Below are 18927 nucleotides of genomic sequence, written 5' to 3' on the forward strand. Positions count from 1 at the left end.
CACCGCTGCATGCTGGGAGCCCTGGAAGACCCCTCCTGTTAGCTGATAATGTCAGGCTGAGCAATAGGAGGAGTCATCAGGAAGCTTTTATCTCAACACTCTGAGAGCTGCTCTATCTCTGTACCTGAGCCCCCAAGACTGGACTCTACTGATGCAAGGGTGAGACATACATCTGCATAAACAGGCCTCTACAATAATAATAATAAAATAAATCTGAACAGGGGTGAATTGCCACGGATACGGGCGTCTCCTCGCAAATAATGAATGCAAAGAGATGCTAATATAAAGCTTCCTTTGGAGAGGGTGAGTGAGTGAGTGCACCTGAGAACCGAACCTGAGACCATTACTGGTGAATTTACTGCGCACGTGAGAAATGAAAGAACAAAAAATGCCAAAAGAGACGTGACTTCCGCTGTAAGAAGCATGAGGAGACACACAGCCGCGGTTAGATAAGGGAAGTGGGAGTGAAAACAGCAGAGCTTGCTGTATTTAAAGGTAGGTTTGGCTGACCTCTAGGGGGGTATTTTTCTTTGCGCTGCTTCAGAATGGAGCCAGTTAGCAGGGACTTACTGTGGAATGAGGGATGGGGTAGGAGAAAGAAAAAGGTGCGGGAGGTGGGGAGGGAAGGAGAAATGGGGATGGGGAGGTTAAAAAAATGGAGAAAGGTTGAGTGTAAGTCAGGGGGGATGAGGGCTTTTGGAAGGGAGAAGGTAAAAACAAATTAAGCCCTATGATCACTTGACCAAAGTTATATCACTCAAGTGCTGTACTGTACTGTGGCTACATTACGTAAAGTACAGTAACATGTGACCAGGCAGACCCAGGCAGACTCACACACACAAACACACACGCGCACACACACACAGGGACGAGGGCCCAAACAGCGCAGCGCGAGGCAGGCTGGGAGTTATAAATACTTGCGCTATATTATGAATTTGTTTTAGCTCTGTCGCCATGGTGAGGCTTCCCCACATGTTTATAGAACCTGCCATTATAAATTAAAACGGTCTTAACAACACTTAAGCTGGGAGTTACACATGGGGGTCGGCTTGAGGGAGCGCAGAGGGAGGCAGAGGGTCTCTGGCTCGCTCAGGACCTCCCCGATTAAGGGGAGAGAGGAGGGCAGGGGCTTCCCTGACCCCCTCGGCCCGTTTCGGGGGGCACACGCATTCTTCTGGTCGTCACTGTTGCCGGGAGCCGTTTGCGTGCGCGGTCACCAGCTCCCTCACTCCCTCGCTCGCTCACGCAGACTGGCAGAATTACTCGGCTGCTTCTTCTGACAGCCCAAACACGATTTACAGCAGACACCATCCTACAGAGCATTGGGCTCAACATGCAGGCCCGCGATTCACCCGAAAAGCTACCCAACAGCAGATATATGGAGTGGTGACAGCCTAACTGTGGTGTCTGGCCCTTTTAGAGGCCGCTTTTACTTTTTTTTTTAAAAATTTTTGTCTCTGCCCGAGCCTCATGAGGCCTTTTTGCTGTACAAATACACCAAGGGTACAGAAATATCGTCACACCCGCCTGGAAATTGGGCAAAGATAAACCAGCGGGCCCAGCCCAGAATAGCACTCCCTAAGGATGACACAGTTTACTGGAAAATGAACACAACCAAACTTCTGCGGGAGTACATGCAGGAGGCTGAGCCGGAGGGACATCTGTTACAGTGACTGACACCTATGATTTTAATCTTGTGTGAGTCAGAAACTTTTGTCATTTTGTTTACCAAGGATCTTCTTATTATTGCGTAACATAACAAGTGACACACTTTTTTTGGCTTCCTCTGCTAATACTGGTGCAGTGAAAAGCTTTGAGCAGTTCCATAACTTTAAGCTGACGCACAGAAGCCTTAAGAAAGAAGACGGATACAGCTATGTGGGGCTGTTTGATCATTTCATACGAGGCAGACAAATCCAATTGTGCCTATTGTCCGGAGTGGAGCTGCTAGAAAAAAAAACTCTAAATTTGATTGAGAAAACAGCAATCCAAATTACTGCTGAGATGACACAATCTTGTCGCTGTGATAAATATTATTATGACTACTACTAGCTCCACCATTGGTAGGTGGAATAGAGGTGATGTGATTGTACCTGTTTGTCTGTTTCTCTGTGAATAAGCTGAATATAAACGATATGGTTAACTAATTAAAATTATTTCTCATGTGACAAGGAAGAAATTATTAGATTTTAGGGCTGGTATGATACCTATTAAAGGAGAATGAGCTTCAGTAAGTTGCACTCTACTATTGCTATTACTATTATTTGGATATGGTTAAACAGCTTACTGTCATGTAATGTTATATTATTTACTATATTTGGCATTGACATCTGCACTGTGCAATACTGCAGTAAAAATGCAGACAATCAAAATAACATAAAAATACTATTACTATGTAATTTGATATTTGCTTATGGTTGTTCAATTATATGAAAAACCAATGGCCTTCTTATCTGGTGGTTGGATGACAGAACGGTAGTGTGTGTGTGTGTGTGTCTATGTTCCAGCCAAAAAGAAACACCCTCTGGCTAAAAAAAAAAAAAAAAAATTGTTAAGGTTTTAAAAATGACTGAGGACCCTAGTGAATTTGGTCCAGTGTGAGTTTTTCATTTCAGATGTCAGCCATTTTTACCAGCTACAGTGGAAAAACTGTGACGTCCTCTGGTGAAGCTCACCCCATGTGAATAGCCTTTTCATTTCACAGACCACAGGCTGGGACTGAGGCTGGAGGCTGGCTGTATGAGCACAGGACCTTCCTGCTTCCTCCAAGAGGCCATTAACAACTAATGTTAACGTGGAGCAGAGAAAAAACGGCGCACTGTACGATGAGCTGGTCATATCTCCTGTGAGGTCAGAGGTCGTGTGCAGCTGGGGGTTCTGAAGAAGCGGCATCACAGCATGGCGGCCGTCAGGAGCCAAGAGAAAGGACACACGCACCTGACACTGTGTACAAGTAGCAATACACAAAAATAAACATTTTGACTATATACTCACACTCACACTCACACACGCACACACGCACACACGCACACACGCACACACACACACTCCCTCTAGAGTGTCAGTTCAGCGGGAGCCGACAGCACTTACTCACTTAAGAGGAGCTCTGCCTCACTTGTATAAACTTGCATATAAACGCAAGTACAGTGCTCCCTTTTGCCAAACTCCACTTTTAACAGGTTGACATTTGAAAGCCCTCTTTCATCTGTAGAGAGCTGAGTGCATTTCTCGGCAAGGCCGGGCTGGCGGGTGCCGTCACCGGCGCGGCTTCGACGACACCGCCACCCTCTCTCTTCTCCCTCCCACCTCCGCATCTGGACTCCCCCGAACGCTCGGAGCTCACACGCAAAAGAAACGGGACAGACACAGAGTCTGCATCACCCATGTGACTCGCATTCCACTGCCCTGACCACCTTTTCCATCCTGCTGCTTTACACTGATGGACTTTTCCCACAGACCCCCTCACATCAAAGTACACATGTAGAGCCATGCCCTCATTACATTACATTAGTGTCATTCTGCAGACGATATCCAGAGCGACTTACATAGGTTACAGTTTTACATGTGATCCACTGAGGCAGTTGAGGGTTAAGCACCTTGCCCAAGGGCACAACCAGCAACCTTTCGGCTACAAGCCCTGTTCCATAACGCTATGCTACGATGCCCTCCTAAGCCTCAGACTGGTGTCCCCTCCCTCGTTTTGGGACGTAGGGACCCTCTTGGCCGAGGTGCCCAGCTGCCTCGCCGTCCTCCTTTCAGGGCAGTGCGGTTCTGTTTGTTCCGCGCAGAGCCCCCGGGAGATCTCTGAGGACTTTCCCTTGCGCGGGCGGGCCGAGCTGGGCCGGGCCAGGCAGGCCGCTGAGGCCGGCTCCAGCGCGATCCGATGGCCTCATGCACTGAAAATAAACTGCTGGCAGGGCCCTCGCACCCAAACGAGCAGTATTCCTAGCCGGCCTCTGCTAAAATAACATTACGTAAACACAGATTAGTGCAGATTAGGGGGTGCGGAACGCCCAGGCAGGTCCTGTTACCGCCCCTTCCCACAATGCACCGAGGCCCGAGACACTGCTTTCCTAGCCTGGAAGTTCAGGCCTCAAAGGTGGATGTGCAGTCCAAGGTGCTTTACATGGACATGGTAAACATGTAGTGGCTGAAAACAATCACAGTGTGTGTTGCACTTTCTATTCCTTCGAATAACTCACTATATTATTATATTATATTATAACATATAAATATATATATTTATTCATACTCATTCATATATATATATATATATATATATTAGGCAAGAAAGAGGGTGGAAATACTCATTCAGTCAAATCGTCTTTTTATAATTTTTGCAATCAGTGTCTGATTTTGTGCCATTTCCAAACCCAGACAGAAAACAAAAACAGAAACAAACACCTGGTGATGTCCTGCAATGTTTCCCACCGATTTCCCCGCACGGATGAGCGGTTTAATTCATCGCGCTGATGATGGTGATTTCGGAATGGCTCGAGTCCTGGCCCATTCTGAAAAGCGGAGGCGGAGTGAAACCCTCAGCTTAACGGTGGCTGTGCAGGGGCCGGCGCTCCTCTCCCCAACAGCTGCAGGGACGGGGGGGGAGGCCAGGGTACACTGCTGAGGCGGAGTTTGCCTTTATTTTGGAAACCCGACCCCCTCGCGCCCCTGTCCTGAGAGAGACAGGCCATCCCAGGGGACGCATTTCTGCACCGAAAGGGGAAATTAATACATCGCATCACCTCCCAACAGGTCTCCTTCATATTGCGCTGACCCACACAGGAGGACAAAGCAGGGCTGTGAGCTCCTCGTCTCGTCTCTCTCTGTCTCTCTCTCTCTCTCTCTCTCTCTCTCTCATCCATCACTCCATCCACTGCTTGTCTTTCAGTCTCCCCATTTCCCTGTTGTCTCCTCTCTCCATCTCTCTCCCCTCCTCTGTCTCTCTCTCTCTACCTCCATCTCCCCTCTCTTTCCTTCCCTTCTTTTGTCTCTCGTTATTCTTACTACCTCTTCTTGCCCCTCCCCCCCCTCCCTCTCGGACGCTCCACTGGTAGCAGGTATCGACCTGCTCTGTAGAGTGAGACAGGGGGCTTACCTACAACAGAATGAGAGTCTGACACTGACAGTGGGGGGGGGGGGGTTGCGGGTTCCCGTCACAAACACAAAGACTCATAATGCTGGTGAGGGAGGGAGAGACGGAGGGAGCGGGTGACAGGAACAAGTAAATGACAAAAAAGGGAGATGGGGAAAGAGGGAACAGGTTAAGAGGCTAGTCAGAGAAAAAGGGAAGGAGAAAGTGATTGGGGAGGGATGGGTACGGGGTCAAGGGGAAGGATGGAGAAAGAGGCTGAGCTATGAGAGGGGGAGAGGGATGTGAGGAGTAGGAGGTAAAGAAATAAGGAAGGTGACAGGTGGAGGAGGAGAAGTATGCCACACCCACAGGGCAGGTGACACCAGGAAGGAGGTGGAAGGGGAGACGACCTCACTGGATGCTACTCTGGTTTACACAGGACCACTGTAAAGTGAAAAAAAGGCGTGGCCCATCACTATACTGTCATTGGGCCTTTCTGCACCATCGTGATCCTGATGACCCCCCCAGGAAGGTGTCAGACATGGCTTCACAGTAGACAGCGGCATGCTGAACAGACCACAAGGACTATCTGCCCCAACAGATTCATAGAATAATGATAAAAAAAACCTCACTATAATCCTTGAAGCTCTTCTGGTTTTTGTTCCAATCTAATCTAATTACGTGGACTCTAATCTCATTATTTGCTTAAGTTTATGTCTTATTAATTTATATATTTCTTTGCCTCCACATCCCTCAGGACAGGAGGATAAAGAAGATCTCTCCATGGGCACATATTCCCCCCCTTTCTGGGTCAGCCCTGCTCGAACCTGGCTCTGACCTTTAATGAACATGTGGAAGCAACACAGACTAAACACCGTTCTCTCTCAGTGCGCCATATTTGACTCCTTCAACTGTTCGTAATAATACTTCCTTCAAGCTGCTGGCCTGGATTACAGTTTTTAACATGAGGTTCAGGTCTTGGTCACCACTTGAGATCGCATCTTATTTCCCCTACCTTAATCTTAAATTCATCTTCCCTCATTCATGCAGTGTTCACTTTACTTTGTATATCGTTTTGGGGCATTTCTCATTTTAATTTGTGCATGTATTTAAGAATTTACCGAAGCATGTCTGTGTTTAGTGTAGTGTAGCTTAGTGGTGAAGGAGCCGGACTCGTGACCGAAAGGTTGGCGGTTCAGTTTCCTGGGGCACTGCTGCAGTACCCTTGGGCAAGGTACCCACAGTTGCTTCAGTAAATATCCAGCTGTGTAAACAGATAACATTGGTAAAAGCACTGTAACTGATTTAAGTCGCTCTGGATAAGAGCATCTGCTAAATGGCAATAATGTAATGTATTTACAGTAGCACTAGTTACCACAGCGCTGTGTGGGGGACTGACACATGACACAAAACCACTGTGTTTGCATGACTGAGGGTATTTTGTTTTATTTACTGTGCTGAAATGATGCTAAGCTCTGCCACCGTCCCAGCATGCTCCACTCCGAGGACGTTGGCCCCATTGTCCTTACCTCACACCTATAATTCCATCGCACTGTTTGGCCGGACCTGTAATCAGCGGCCATTACAGGCAACCTCTGTCTGGGCCGAGGCTCTCCTCCTCCACAAGCTATCTCTCATCTCCCATCGGAGCAATGAATTCTGGGAGCAGGGCAGAAGCATCTCCTGGCATCTATAAATAATGAGCGTTTAAGCGGCCTGGCGTAAACAGAATCTGTTTCCGCCACAGTACGACAGCTGGTTTGGTTCCACAGAAGGTTAGGAAAGCCAGATTTCCCAGGGTGCACTTCCACCGCTGACACGCGCAAGGGGAATCGTGCGTCAGGCAGTATTGCGGGCAAATACAGGAGTGCTTTCAGCCAAAACATACACCCATGCCACCCCACACCTGGCAAACTTTCTCCTACAATAACTCTGGTTTTCCCCTCATGGCCTGTCTGTCCGCGCTGGTGTTCGAGATCGAACAGCAGTGGAGACAGCAGCAGGCGGCTTGCTTGCCCAGGTGGGACGGAAGACCTGAAAGCATGGAGAGAGAATCTTGCTCAAGTTTTACTAGTGAGTGAATACAACTCCATTCCCCCTTCGTGTAATCTGACAGACCTGATAAGCAGCTATTTTTTTTTTCCAAAGACTTCAAGAACTAATTAGCAAACCAGGCCCACCATCATATTAATAGACGAACAAACAAATAACTAAATAAATAAATAAATAAATAAATAAAAGAATAAAATGAAATCAATGGCTTCGTTGGGAAGGGGAGGGGGAAAGTTTCCCCTGTCAGCTTTTTGATTGCACCATCATTTCTTTAAAAGCACAAACAATGCATTATTAAATACGGGACCAGTGCAGCAAGCACTGATGCAGTTTCTTACACACGCAACTCCTGTGTGCGTGTTTTCTGTGCATATCCGTACGCTTTTTTTTTCTGAGGGTGTGTGCGTGTGCATGCATTATTTACATTTGTATTTACAACTACTCTCGAGACGGAAGTTTCTCTGGGAGAGACGTAATTTACTTCACCTTGTCCTCACTACCACCCAGTCTGATACACCTGCTCCTCGCCTGGTCTCCCTCGTTCATTCATACGCCTAACGCCTAGTTCCTCCATTCTTTGAAAAAAGAAAAATAAAAGGAACACTGATGGGGAAGCAACAAGAACGACGTTAGAGAATTACGACGTTAGAGAATTGAGGAAAAAATAAAATCTGACGTAAAGTAGAGAAACGGTTTAATAGTTAATAGATTCATGGTGTTGCACTGACAGCAGTCTCATCTCATGGTTCATTTCTAATACTCCACACCTCATGAGTGTGCTGTACCCACCAAGATATTCCTCCACTCCTTTCCCAGTTCAACTCACACTCAACCTTTCACCCTCCCTCTCTCTCGCCCTTTTCTCTAGCCTGGGTTCAGACCATATGCTGCACTGTCTCCATCTCTCTAACCCATGTTCAGACCCTACTCTGCACAGTCAAAATCCAGATCCTGGGGCACCCTCTCAACTGTAAGTTTGTCCCTCCATGCCTCTTTCCATTCATCTGTCCATCCATGGAAGGGCTTAGCTTTCTTTCTCTCTTTCTTTCTTTCTCTCTCTCTCTCTCTCTCTCTCTCTCTCTCTTTCTGTGACACAGTGTCCAAACTCAGCCTAAAGACCTTTCAGCGCATGACCATTCTCAGTCTGAATTCTTTATTCACAGCATTCTCGAAGATGCCCTTTTGCAGAGTGGCCTGGGGAGGGTCACTTCATCAGAATGCAGACTTTTCTCACTGCCGCAAGCTTTGTCTGATGGCTGCTCTGCTTGGTAGTGAACTGTACACAAGTGACAGTTTTTTTCCCATTTTACACCACGCTGCCAATGGGTCCAATCCGGGCCATGCAGCCTGTGAAATTACCATGTGATTTTCTATATGTGGTGCGAGGATGGTGGAGGTCAAAGGTCACACCAAACAGCCAAACCTGGTAGAGCTGAATGCCAGACATGCTGCATGTTTTCATCTCTCTCCCTCTATTTCACTCACACACTCTAACACTCACACACTCACACACACACACAGGGACTTCATTTCAAGATGACAAACAGAAGGTGCATGTGTGCACTGGCCTTAGAGGCCTTTAACACTTTTTTACAACTCCGGCTCCGTTTCAGCCAAAGGTTATCGGACGTACCAGTTTGCCTGTGTTACTTAGCAACAGATCAGCTCCGCGGGCAGAAGAATTTTTCAGGCGTGATTTTTGGGAAGAGTTTTTTTTTTTTTTTACAAGTCCAAGTCCATGTTCCCCAGCTGCCCACAGAATTGGGCAACAAAGCCGGTACTTCACCCTACACTTGTTCACTGCCAGGGCTCCAGTCAAAACAACAGAAACTCCCTTGCCTTTTCTGTGTGAATAACACCAGGCCTGTATGTGTGAATACGCTATTGCTGTAGAACGGCCTTCTTGAACCCTGCTACGCTGCACCCAAGAGTCTCTTTGGTGTGGGGGGAAAAAAAAACAGCAAAACAAAACAGCTGTTCTAGCTGCCTAATTAAACAATCTGCAGACACTGACACTCTGCCTTCAGCCACTGCCTTCCCCACAGAGAAAAAGGCCTAATTAAACGATCATCAGACATTAACCCAATGCCTTCATCCATCAACCTCCCCGCAGAGCAAAGCCCGAAGTAAATGATCAGGAGTTCATTACAGCATCTACAGTACAGGGAACTCGGTGATCTACCGGACAAAGCTCTGCAAAACTGTTTCACTGCTCCATTTCTGTACTGCTGTTACCTATTTGCTTGCCAGACACCTTGCCTTATTTCAGAGCTTACACTTCAGGACTTTGCACATGTATTCAGCTATGAAATTTGAGACAGCAATTCAGGTTAAGTATCCTGCACACAGGTACAATGGCAGTGGCCCACCTGGGAAATGAACCTGCTTCCAGCACTTTAAAAAAAAAAAAATGTGATATTTATCAAACAGATTAAAATTATCCAGGGCTCTTTTCCTTGTGGGGAGTACCAAGCATTCCAGTTATTATATATTAATATGCCCTGTTGTTGGTTTTAGTTCAAACACTGAAAATGTATTTAACACTTTTTAAAGATTTGTTTAACACTTTTTTTGATCACTGCATAATTCCATCTGTGTTATTTAACAGTTCTGATGTCTTTACTTTTATTCTAAAATTTGGAAAATAGTAAATAACAGTAAAGAGAAACCCATCTACGAGTAGGTGTTTCCAAACTTTTGACTGGTACTGTGCCTGCTCTACATTGGCTCAGTGGGGCCCGCAGAGGCAGAGCCAGCCAGGACAGGCTGGAAGGTAACGGCAGCCATGATCGAGAGGACCACGGCTCTGAGACCTGGGATATCATTACACCACAGACTAACACACTTCGCTCCCGGCCTCGCTCGTCCATCAGAGAACGGCAGTGCCTCCTTCCCCAAAACGCGACGGTGAGCTGCGGGAAGCCGGGGGCGACCAGGCCTCGGTAACACGACACCGCCGCTTCTTAGAGCCGCACTTAATGGGTAATAACAATAACAGCGAGGAGCGGCGAGGCTCTTCGGAGTTTATAAAGGCGCAGGAACCACAGCAATAATAATAAAACAACAGCGTTGCTAACGGCGCACTTCAAGGCTGTGCAATCTGCCGCTCTGGAGATACTGGAGATTGTGTGGAAATGGTCACTGCACTGTGTCAGAGGCTACGACTTGTAATGTACTCACAGATGATACTGTGAGATTGTACAACACACACACACACACACACACACACACACACACACATGCGCACACACACATAGGGAAGTCTTTATGTGTTTGTATGTTTGTGTGTGACAGTAGATGTAGAGGAGTATGCAGGTGTGTGTGTGTGTGTGTGTGTGTTTATGGGAGACAGAGTGTGCGATTGAGCGGGTGTGAAATTCAGTGTATCATAACAAACAACAGCAAAGCTAACTTGGTTCAAGGCTATGCAATCTGCCGCTCAGAAGGCTGCGCTATCTACTGCTCAGAGGGCTATGCTATCTACCGCTCAGAAGATACTGAAGATTGTGCAAATGGTAATTGCCCTGTGCGAACAACTATTACGCACTGACAGATGATACAGAGAGAAAGTGAGAGGTAGAAAGACTGTGTGTGTGTGTGTGTGTGTGTGTGTGTGTTGCATAAGGAGAGTTTTGGTTAAGGCAATGTGCTGTGAGTGAGCATGTGAGTGAGCGTGAATATGTGTGAGCAAACATGATGAATGTGTGCGTGCGTGTGTGTGTGTGTGTGTGTGTGTGTGTGTGTGTGTGTGTGTGTGTGTGTGTGTGTGCGTATGTGTGTAAACAGTGAGATTTAGAGAGTTAGTCTGTGTATGTGCAACTGAGTGTTTGTATGAGATGTCGTGATTGTGTGAGAGAGAGTGTATGTATGAGAATGTATGTGTGTGTGTGTGTGTGTGTGTGTGTGTGTGTGTGTGTTGCGCTGCACAGACAGACCTCTCTCTTTGTCAGGATTTCCCTTTGTTGTAAACACAGGGTGATCTAGCAGAGAGACAGCCGGCCTTGTTTAAACAAGGCAGAAGTGAACAGTCCTGCTACAGAACTCTCTCCCTCCAGGACCACAACCCCACACCCCTGCCGCTCTCACACACACGCTGACCCCAGATCAGTAGGGTGCTCTCAAGATTTCAGTCCTCCAGAACACACTTCTGTCATCAGGCCTGAGGGATGACCCTCACACCACGCTGACCCCAGATCAGTAGGATGTTCTTGAGAAATCAATCCTCCAGAGTTCATTCCTGCCATCAGGCCAGAGAGATGACCCCCACACCCCTGCTGCTGTCACACACACGCTGACCCCAGATCAGTAGGATGCTCTTAAGAATTCAATCTTCAAGAATACACTTCTGTCATCAGGCCTGAGGGATGACCCTCACACCACGCTGACCCCAGATCAGTAGGATGCTCTTAAGAATTCAGTATTCCAGAATACACTCCTGTCATCAGGGCAGACGGATGGTCCTCACACCTGTGCTGCCGTCACAGACACGCTGACCCCAGATCAGTGGGGCACCCTAACGAAAACAGTCCCGTGGAACACAGATTCTTATGCATGACAGCCACCGCAATTCCTTTGTGTAAGCAGAGGACTCCTGATACAATGTAAAGATAATGATAATAAATGAATATAATGGTACATGTATGCCTGCAGGACCACTGTGGTGGAGTATGAAAATAACAAGTCAGTGGAACTGGAACAGGACTGAAATGTATGCCTGACATTTAAATGAAGTATGCACTTTTCCTATGCACAGTTACAAAGGGTTGACTTGTCAAGTTTCAACAGGCACTGTTTGATTGTCGTCAAGAAACAAAAAGGTACTGTTTCCCTCTCTGATCGGAAACCTGACTCTCTGCTTTATGTCATGGTCCCAGGAGATTAGGTGCTGTCATGGAGCGCACGAAACAGGTGAAGAAAAATACAGCACGGAATCATATGACGTACACTATCAAATATTGCAAAAAAAAAAAAAGAAAGAGGAGCGAACGGTTTAAATAGGGCTTTGAAAGCTATCCAGCTGGTTTATAGCAGCTTTTCTGAATGGAGTTACAAGGGGGGAACATAAAAGCCAAAACCCAAAAGACGTGAAACTTCACGGGCGATCTGGTAATCAGTTCACCTTTGATTCCGTTCATCGACAAGCAGGAGAGGGGGCAGCACCGAATAAGCCAGCGTCTGTATGTGCCGCGCTGAAATCAGTGACGAGCTGAGACTCGTTGGGCTACGAGTCCAGCGTGGGACATGGAGCTGATGTGAAGCGGGCGCAGACAGCCAGCTTTCCCCGCTCTCCCGCAGTGTTTATAGGGGATTAGTTATTGGATAGGCCAGTGGAACACGTATACACAAGGTCTCGGCTCGGCTTGATCGTTCAAAGAGCGGAAAAAAATCTATGCCGGGTCCGTAATTCATAATCTGCCGAACTATTATTGTTACCGAGGAGCGGAGGACGGCCTCCGGGCACCGCTGTTCTCAAAACAACCGGCAGCCGCTGGACAAACAGCGCGACACCCCTGACAAAGCCGCGCACCCCGGGAGTGTGCGAGTAACGCAAATATTCCACTTTAAAAGGTCAGCGTCCCCGCGTTTCACACGGTTACACCGCCAGCTTTCCGTAAAGGATGCATCCGTCAGACGGAATATTGGAACAAACACCTTTACAGAACATGGAGGGTTCCAAAATCCATCAGGGTGTCTCCTTCCTGCTGTTTCACAGCCACACTCTCAAACCAGGCTGCACTGCCACACGGCACCCTGGGAGTTTGGTAGTGGAGAGGAAGATGTTTAAAGGTCTTGTCTTTGCGTAGATAAACAAACAAGCCACTAAATCAGAGAATAGAAAATACCCACATTATTTCTCTCCTTCTTCTTAAAAGGCTAGGTTTGGTTCTATAAGAAAACAATTCCAGGGACATTGTTTGGTTGGACATACCAGGCACCCGTAAATCTGCCTACTGAGACCTGAGGCCCAGATTTTCAAACTCAGCAAGCCCTTGTGTTATTGATGTGGTACACCTTGGAAACATGCTATTTTAAAAACACAATACACAAGTGCAAGAACCAGCTCAAGGCAAAAAATGGGAGGGAGGCGTCATGAGGGTGTGACTATCAACTTTCCAATCAGGGTGAAGAGAAAGATGGCCCCTGAGAGTTACGGCAACATGAATGGTTGACAACACATACCGTGAAACACCCACAGCCAATCACAGAAGAACGTTTGTCACGTGCTGAAGAGAAAAAACCACACTCCCCTTCCTTTAAGTTGAACCAAATTTCCTAAAGTTTCCACTAATCAATACCTCATTATCACCTTTGTTCTTTGAATAATCTTTGAGATAACAATGGGGCTACCTATGCACAAAAGATAATTATTAAACAGACATAACCTTGGCTCACTGAGCAAAAACTCGGAATATCTATTAAAAAGATACTGGTTGGAAGCTGATGCTGAGGAAGCTGTATTTTTTGGGACGTCCATGTCCTCATTGGTCTTGTTGTCATGCCTCTATAGGAGAAGAATAAAGTAACAATGGTAAAAGGCAAAGATAAATTAACATCGCGCGTATTATTTTTAGCTGCGCAGTAAATTTTACTTTGCAGAATCAATGCCCCCTGCGCTTTTTGCCGTCAAAAACAAATACTGGGGGTGGGGTTATCGCTACCGCTAGTATGTCAGCCCCTGAAAAGAGAGGAACAACAGCTGTTCACACTGGCCATGTCTTTGCGAGCTCCTGACTAATGAGTCAGACCCAGCCCAATGTCCCACCAATGCCTTTGATTCTCTTCCAAAGAACAGCATGAAAGCCAAATCCGGGGTCATTTCCACTACGATTTTCACAGAAAGATTTTCGTTGCATTATATTATTTCCACCAAAGAGTATAACACTTTCTTTATCTTCATCAACAGGGATGACACTTGCGTGAGGGGCAAAACACGATTGGAAACCAGAAGCAAACCGGCCAGTTTGAATTTAAGTAGAGGCTGAAGTTAGTATTCAAATTTATTTCGGAAGAACCTTGATACATCTCAATTTGGCTGTGACTGGGCAAAGCATCTATGTCATCAAACGACAAAAAAAAAGATCACATAATTTGAACTTGAGCACACACCGTGGCTGGAGCTTCTGTTGAAACAATTGTGTTGTTTGCTAGGTAACAGATTTCCTTGCAGTAGTGGTGTCTCCACCCGTGGAATGACAGTACAAAAAAACAGTTATTTATTTTGCGCTGGAAGCCGCTCTGAATAAGAGTGCCTGCTAAATGAATGTAATGTAACGTAACGTAAAATGACAGGACCAGTGTTTTTTTCCTCATCACTGTGTTCTGTGTGACATGGGCATTAACCTGTTGAGTTGTGTTCTTAACGCCAATTACATCCAATTAGCACGTTCCCTGAGGGGTCAATTCTGAAAAAATATATTGAATTCTTACAGCAAACTAAAATTTCACATTCTACACGTTCACACTCTGCACACACAGACATGCTAATAAGTTCCACACGGATTCAAACGAAGATTGTAAAGTGCACTTGGCGGTCTTTAGAAACTGATTAAAAAGGCATCTTGACAGGAATGACACCGGCAGAGCATATGACTCAGCGGGGCCCTTAATTCCTCTCACTCTTATTTCTCAGTTACAGATGAGAATCACAGTCTCAGGATGTAGATAAGGCTAACAGCAGCACAAGGGGAAGAGCTTATCGTGGGCTAAAATCAAGATCCTCTTCTTTACCGAGTACAAGTTTCTTTTGCAATCTCCTGACCTTCGTTCTTTTGTTGTGTTTTTCTCCTTTAGCTAAATAACTATATAATAGATCATTAAAGTAAGTTGGCATCATATTACATTCCAAAGACACCAGATTATTTATATGATTAATATATCTATTAATACACATAAACATACATGCACTTATAGTAAAAATCCATCTTATGTAAATGTTCTCACCTATACAAACAAACCTGGTGAAGAAACTGATTGATTTCCTTGTCAAAAAAAAATCCTTCCAAACAATGTAGAGGGCTAACAGTTTGACAGTTTATATCAACAAATCATTTATTCATCTGAACTTTTACTCTAACCAATCCACTGCAACCATCAAAATCAATCAAAGCTCTCCAACAGCAATACATAACCCTGTATTCTGACGCACAATCTTTACGCCCTGCACCATACACACTATGCCTCGTGGGGCCAGCGGTAAGAGTTCTGACCTCTGACCTCTGACCTGACGGCTGCAGGTCAAGTTCACATGCGCTGCAGCTTCGCACGGGAGGCCCTGACTGCCCGCACGCATCGGCGCTGCACAAGTCACTTCCTCTGAGAGGCCAGTGTCTCCCAGGGCCCCTAATGCCCGACAATTACATTTAAATGACTTCCACTGGGAACAGAGGGACATCGCTGTAATCAGAGCTGGGAATCTCACAGACAATGACCTCTGATCTACCAGACACACCAGCAGGATCTTTAAAAGAGAAGGGAACGAGACACGGGGACAAAGGTTTTCTGCACCACAGATGCATCGTGTGTTCCATTGTTTCAGTGAAAAGAGAAGAATCTAACTGCACAATCTTCTTAGGGACATGTGTTAGAAGGTCACAGGAAAGGGATATATTGATCCCTTTTTCAAGGAAACAACCAGAGGAGACCTTTCTACACATTGACACATTATCATGGAAAAAAAGAATTCACTTCATGAGCAGGTTAAAATTATATTACATTAAAGTTGCACATCCTCTGATTGAAATCCTACAGCCCAGGTCTTATTAAAGTCTGTATATTACCAAGAGCAAGCAGGCTCAAGCACAGTTAACTTGGATGGACAGGACTTTAAAGTTACTCAAAAACCCCTTCTGTTGGGAACAGTCAAAAGGCCACAGTTTCCATAAAGTGCAGCAGGTGGCTGAGCCTTCCCCAAGAATTCCCTTGGAATAATATATCCCACAGCAGCGCAATCTGCTTCAAAACTCAAGAGAGGTTCTATAGCTAAGAAAATACCCGGGTTAGCGACTGTACCACGCGAAGTAAGTTTTGGCTGGTTTTCTCGCTTGCATTTCATTGCAACTAAAACTGTCACAAAAAATGCACTACAAATGATATTTAATAGTCACTGCCGTCCACATGCCACATAACACAGCGCCGACCGCGCGTCACGTGGTCCTTCAGAGCGGAATGCAGAAGTGAAAAAGCATCCATAACAACTCGGATTAATGCTGTGTTTTTCGTTTTAGGGGTGTTGTGAAATTTGTACGTTTTTACGATGCAGACCAAGATGAGGGTTTTTCTAGAGCGTGGAGTTTTCAGGTTATCCCAGTCTCCGCGGAGGCATGAAACTAGCAAAATAGTTGCTCCATCACCTCACCCTCAAGTCAAGAGCAGAATAAAAATTTTTAAATACGCGTGAACACATGGATGGAAAACACAAACATTTCACAGCTGTAAGCATAATAAATGAAGATAAAAATGTGTCATTTCTTTACAATTTTACTGCGGCAGTTTGACAGCTACATCGGTCAATTCTGCTTCCTTCTTTGGGTCCAGTTGGCCACCACTGCTCATTCCATTCACACATTTATGGTAATTCGGGAAAATGCCGAGTTTAGGGCAGAGAGTTATGAAAACAACATTAATCTACACGCTGACGGGGACGTTGCAGCGTATCGGGGCGTTTTTAGATTATATTAGATTCGACTCAACTTTATTGTCATTGTGTAGTGTACAGGTACAGAGCCAGTTTTTAGACTGGAAATTGCGTTCGTTCCCAAAGTTTTTACTGGAAACAGTTATCATTTTAGCGGCCGCATGCCAATGCATTGGTCTGTATTCAGAACTTCAGAACTGAATTCAGCAAAGGCAAATAGCTACTATAACTGGGTCTCAAAGCGCTTGTTTTGATAGTTGCACGGACTTCCTTCAAAGTCAGCGCGTCAGTTACATAAACGTTAATGTGCGAAATGTATAGATTAGTATTATTCTATTCAGTTTTCTTGCTTTTCGGGAGTCATGTTTACGGGGCAAAGCGCACACGCCGAGTGCAACGTGTAGGGGGGAAGTTAAAGCGCAAAAACAAGGACCGTTATGACCAGCTGTCGACCCTTTAAAACTTTTTTCGTTCACATTTAGGTGCAGGACAGCTTGATTTCTCACGTTGAAACAAATGGGACTGACATTTTCCCACCACAGATTTTCGCGAAATGAAGAGCATTTTATTTTCCAGACACATTATATTTCCATAATTGGAGAAATTGCGGGTGTGTCCAGTTTTTTTCCCCCCAAAAGTGCTCGTTGCTCTCGGCGAGGTTTCTAAAACACAGATTTTGACTGGTAATTTCGCATCCAACCTCACGCAGCGATGATGTATTTTGCTTATGGCTGGTCTAATTATTTCAACACCATTGCGATAGAGCTTGTTTCATTAGGTGAACGTCACGGTTTCAAATGAGAACGTCGCAGGTATCGCACGGAAGCGAATAAATTACGACTGTCACCGAGTCGGAGAGCGCTTCACCAACTTTACATTAACGCGGAACGCAACAAAATCAGTGAGCACCGACTACGTAAGCATGCAGCTTTCGACCTTTTATAAACGTTTTATAAACTGTCCATTAAACCTTAACGGAATATCAACTTTCAACAAACAAGCTTATAAGACAAAAAATGTTGACACAATTTGCAGTTACTCACATGAAAGCGTGGTAGATAAATGCCCATCCTCTTGGTCTCTCCAGCACGTTGTAGAGGCAATTTTGCAACTTTCTGTAACGCTTGCTGGTGGTTGAGGAAGCCGCCCGGGGTCCAGGCGGCACTGGTATCGGGGTACCGAGAAGCCCAGTGCGATGAGAAGGATGTGCTCTCTCGGGAGTGGACGGCTCGCTTCTCTCCGTGTGCACAGCGGTGAGAGCGACAAACTCTACCCGTCTGTCGTCGTTGGGAGCCGGGGGAGTCAACATTCTTATGCCGCCGTTATTGGAGGGGCTGCCTAACATTCTTAATGTTAATAAAATCAGTAATTATGCGAGAAAAAAATCAGTCTTTATCCTTCACGTAATATTTAACCTTTGAATTGTTGTTCATCCGATTCATGCAAAGTCATACTTCATGTATTCAGGCTAACGATCAAAGCATGCGACTTCGTCCTTAATTGCAACCGATAGTAATCGTTAGACTTACAAATAATTTTAGACACCATAGTTTTCAATGATCTCCCTTAGCCCAAAGTCACTCTTGTCACGGGAAATAATCACGACCTACGTAATAACGTGGCATGGTACACGCGTCTATGGCTAGACAAAGTATCCATCAAACACAATGTTATTTCAACATCACGTTTTAGTGCAGTGACAACCGTCGAGGACACGGTTGTATACGGAAAAAATGTATTTTAACTACAAGTAAAGTATTTTATAAAGTAGACTATTCATTCGTAATAACATTAAGCAACTTTTAAATTAGGCTATAGCTGCCAACGAATAATTTCCAAGACACAAATCTGTCCGCAGCTACATCAGTATAACAGCCTCCCATTACCAGCACAGCAATCATTTAAAAAGTTGTTCGTTCGGTATAGATGAATCCACCGCCAACTCTATCTCATGCACATTGGTTACATATCTTTTTCTACGTTTTCTTAATTAGTTCCCGGCCACGGACGTCCTGCCCTCTCGCTCTCTCCGATGCGTTCCGCTGACCCGGTTCTCCCAGAGAGAAGCGTGGAAGTCCTTGAGGTGTTAGGAATCAGAAAAAAAGCTTTGAAGTTCTGTGATTCCAAAGACCCCCCGGATCGCCACTGACAAGTCAGCTGATCCAGCAAA

General features: G+C 45.7%; 1 protein-coding gene across 1 annotated transcript in view; it reads right to left on the bottom strand.

The window, feature by feature from the left end:
* LOC118796565 (potassium voltage-gated channel subfamily KQT member 4) overlaps window positions 1-18270 on the bottom strand; it is a 56696-nt gene extending 38426 nt beyond the window's left edge. Inside the window, exon 1 of the mRNA XM_036555520.1 lies at window positions 17801-18270. Coding sequence (XP_036411413.1) covers window positions 17801-18102 — 302 coding nt within the window. The 5' untranslated portion in view covers window positions 18103-18270. The remainder of the gene's footprint in view (window positions 1-17800) is intronic.
* Window positions 18271-18927: the final 657 nt, after the last annotated feature.

The sequence above is a fragment of the Megalops cyprinoides genome, chromosome 21 (assembly GCF_013368585.1).
Source record: "Megalops cyprinoides isolate fMegCyp1 chromosome 21, fMegCyp1.pri, whole genome shotgun sequence".
In the NCBI taxonomy this organism is placed as follows: Eukaryota; Metazoa; Chordata; class Actinopteri; order Elopiformes; family Megalopidae; genus Megalops; species Megalops cyprinoides.